At 42.2% G+C, this 2,486-nt stretch overlaps 1 protein-coding gene across 1 annotated transcript in view; it reads right to left on the minus strand.

The window, feature by feature from the left end:
* MEI1 (meiotic double-stranded break formation protein 1) overlaps positions 1-2,486 on the minus strand; it is a 95,520-nt gene that overhangs the window by 88,231 nt on the left and 4,803 nt on the right. Inside the window, exons 2-3 of the mRNA XM_037731994.1 lie at positions 1,459-1,582; positions 174-224 (exon numbers count right to left, since the gene is read on the minus strand). Coding sequence (XP_037587922.1) covers positions 174-224; positions 1,459-1,582 — 175 coding nt within the window. The remainder of the gene's footprint in view (positions 1-173; positions 225-1,458; positions 1,583-2,486) is intronic.

The following is a 2,486-nucleotide window of genomic DNA, read 5'->3' on the forward strand; positions in this document are numbered from 1 at the left end:
ATTGAAAACTAATGGAGTTCCTCTTATCTGTCTCTACATGGACAATTTCACCAAGGTCTCAAGTAACCAGAGCTGCAATTCAGACTGATACTTTTTTTTTTTTTTTATTGAGGTTTTGGCCTACAGACTGATACTTTCATCTCCAAGTGCTAGATACGATGGTTTCAACTTACCTTCAATACACAGGTCTGTCACACTCCCATCTTCCACAATGCATAATAGTCCTTAAAGCAGAGGGAGGCAAGAAAGGAGTAGTCAGGCGGGGCACAGCAGTGCATGCCCGTATCCCAGCTGTTTGGGAGGCCAAGGCGAGCAGATCACCTGAGGTCAGGAGTTCAAGACCAGCCTGACCAATATGGCAAAACCCTGTCTCTACTAAAAATACAAAAATTAGCCAGGCGTGGTGGCACATGCCTGTAATCCCAGCTACTTGGGAAGCTGAGGCAGGAGAACTGCTTGAACCCAAGAGGCAGAGGTTGCAGTGAGCTGAGATTGTGCCACTGCACTCCAGCCTGTGCAAAAGAGCAAGACACCATCTCAAAAAAAAAAAAAAAAAAAAAATATGCTCTGGAGTCTATGACAGACCTGGGATAAAATTCCAGCTCTGTCACTTGTTAGAATGAACTCCCTGAAGCTTGGAGATCATCCCATCTCCCTTAAAAGACTGTCTTGGAAGTTAAAAGCCTGAGAAGTCTCTGGCATAGAAAAGCACCCAATACAAGTTAGCAAGGGCTCATTCCATTGGACATTATCATCATATTAAAAGAACCTCAGATAAAATTTAATCCATCACACTTCACACATGAAGATATTAAAGCACAGGGGAGGAAAAGTAACTTAAGCAGGGTCATTTCTAGATCAGCAGACTCCATTCTGGTCCTATACAAAGACCATGTATGCTGGAATCTTTGAATAATTTTTATTTTTTTGAGACGAAGTCTTGCTCTGTCGCCCAGGCTGGGGTGTGGTGGTAAGAACTCAGCTCACTGCAACCTCCGTCACCAGGATTCATTCTCATGTGTCAGCCTCCCGAGTAGCTGGGACTATAGTTATGTACCACCACATCCAGCTAATTTTTGTATTTTAAGTAGAGACAGGGGTTTTATCATGTAGACCAGGCTGGTCTCAAACTCCTGACCTCAAGTGATCTACCTGCTGTAGCCTCCCAAAGTTCTGGGACTATAGGCATGAGCCACCACACTTAGCCAACATTTCCCATTTTCACCTTCGTACTTTTACTAACCTCTTGGCTCTAGTAAAGCCAGTTACTGTAAAATGCATCTTGGATCTTGGAAAAGGGTCCATTTCTACATCATTATCGCAAAACAATTTGCTAACAAAGTGTTACAATACAAAAAATCTAAATAATCTTTCTAAGACCATTTCTCCAAGACCCCCAAAAGCAGATATACATACTATACATGCAAAACTCATGTCAAATTTCCCTCTTAATCTTACCAAAAACCACACTTATAAAGTGCATGCAGACTCTCTGATCCTGAGACACCAGTTGTGTGACCAGGGAGGTGTGCCTTACAAGGGCATCTTGGAAGCAGGACAACATGTGCTTCTTGCGCACCAACTTGAAGCAAAGAAAAATATTTAATAGAAATCAAATATTAGCTATTCTGAAACCAAGAATTGTAATTTCCAAACACAATTACAAGATGATACCGGAGGGATCATTTAAATACAGTGAGATCCATACTCCTTAAAGAGAGGTTGGAAAACAGTATCATTTACAAGGAGGAATCCTATGTTCATACAAAGGATTATAAATCAGCTAAAGTTCATAATGCCCTACACTTACATAGCAATTTACTCTTCACAAATCATTTTGTCTACCAGCTCATTCAAGCCTTACAAGTTGGTGAAGAAAGCAAAAACAGATACTATCACCATTTTGAAGATGAGAGAACTGAAGCTGAGACTTTCCCAAGGATTCAAATCTAAGTCTCCAATCCAGGTCTGACCTAAGATCAGTGTTCTTTCCACTTCAACCATCTGGGGAAGTAATACTGGGCCCTTTCATGACAGAGGTAGGTAGAGAAAACACATCCTTCTATTCAATGTAGCCATAAATTCTCATACTCAAGTCACTTCCTTTTAAAGGGAACTGGGTAGAAGTTGTGCAATGTGTTCATGACAATAGCAAAAGGTAGGTCAAAAAAGGGTAAACACTGAGGATAGAACCAGAAAACAAGTATAATTGACTGTATCACCTCTTTAATTAGTGAGGAATGAGGTTAAGAAAAGTGTGTTTGCCGGGCGCGGTGGCTCAAGCCTGTAATCCCAGCACTTTGGGAGGCCGAGGCGGGTGGATCACAAGGTCAAGAGATCAAGACCATCCTGGTCAACATGGTGAAAGCCCGTCTCTACTAAAACTACAAAAAAATTAGCTGGGCATGGTGGCGTGTGCCTGTAGTCCCAGCTACTCAGGAGGCTGAGGCAGGAGAATTGCCTGAACCCAGGAGGCGGAGGTTGTG

The sequence above is a fragment of the Cebus imitator genome, unplaced genomic scaffold (genome assembly GCF_001604975.1).
Source record: "Cebus imitator isolate Cc_AM_T3 unplaced genomic scaffold, Cebus_imitator-1.0 Scaffold435, whole genome shotgun sequence".
Classification (NCBI taxonomy): domain Eukaryota; kingdom Metazoa; phylum Chordata; class Mammalia; order Primates; family Cebidae; genus Cebus; species Cebus imitator.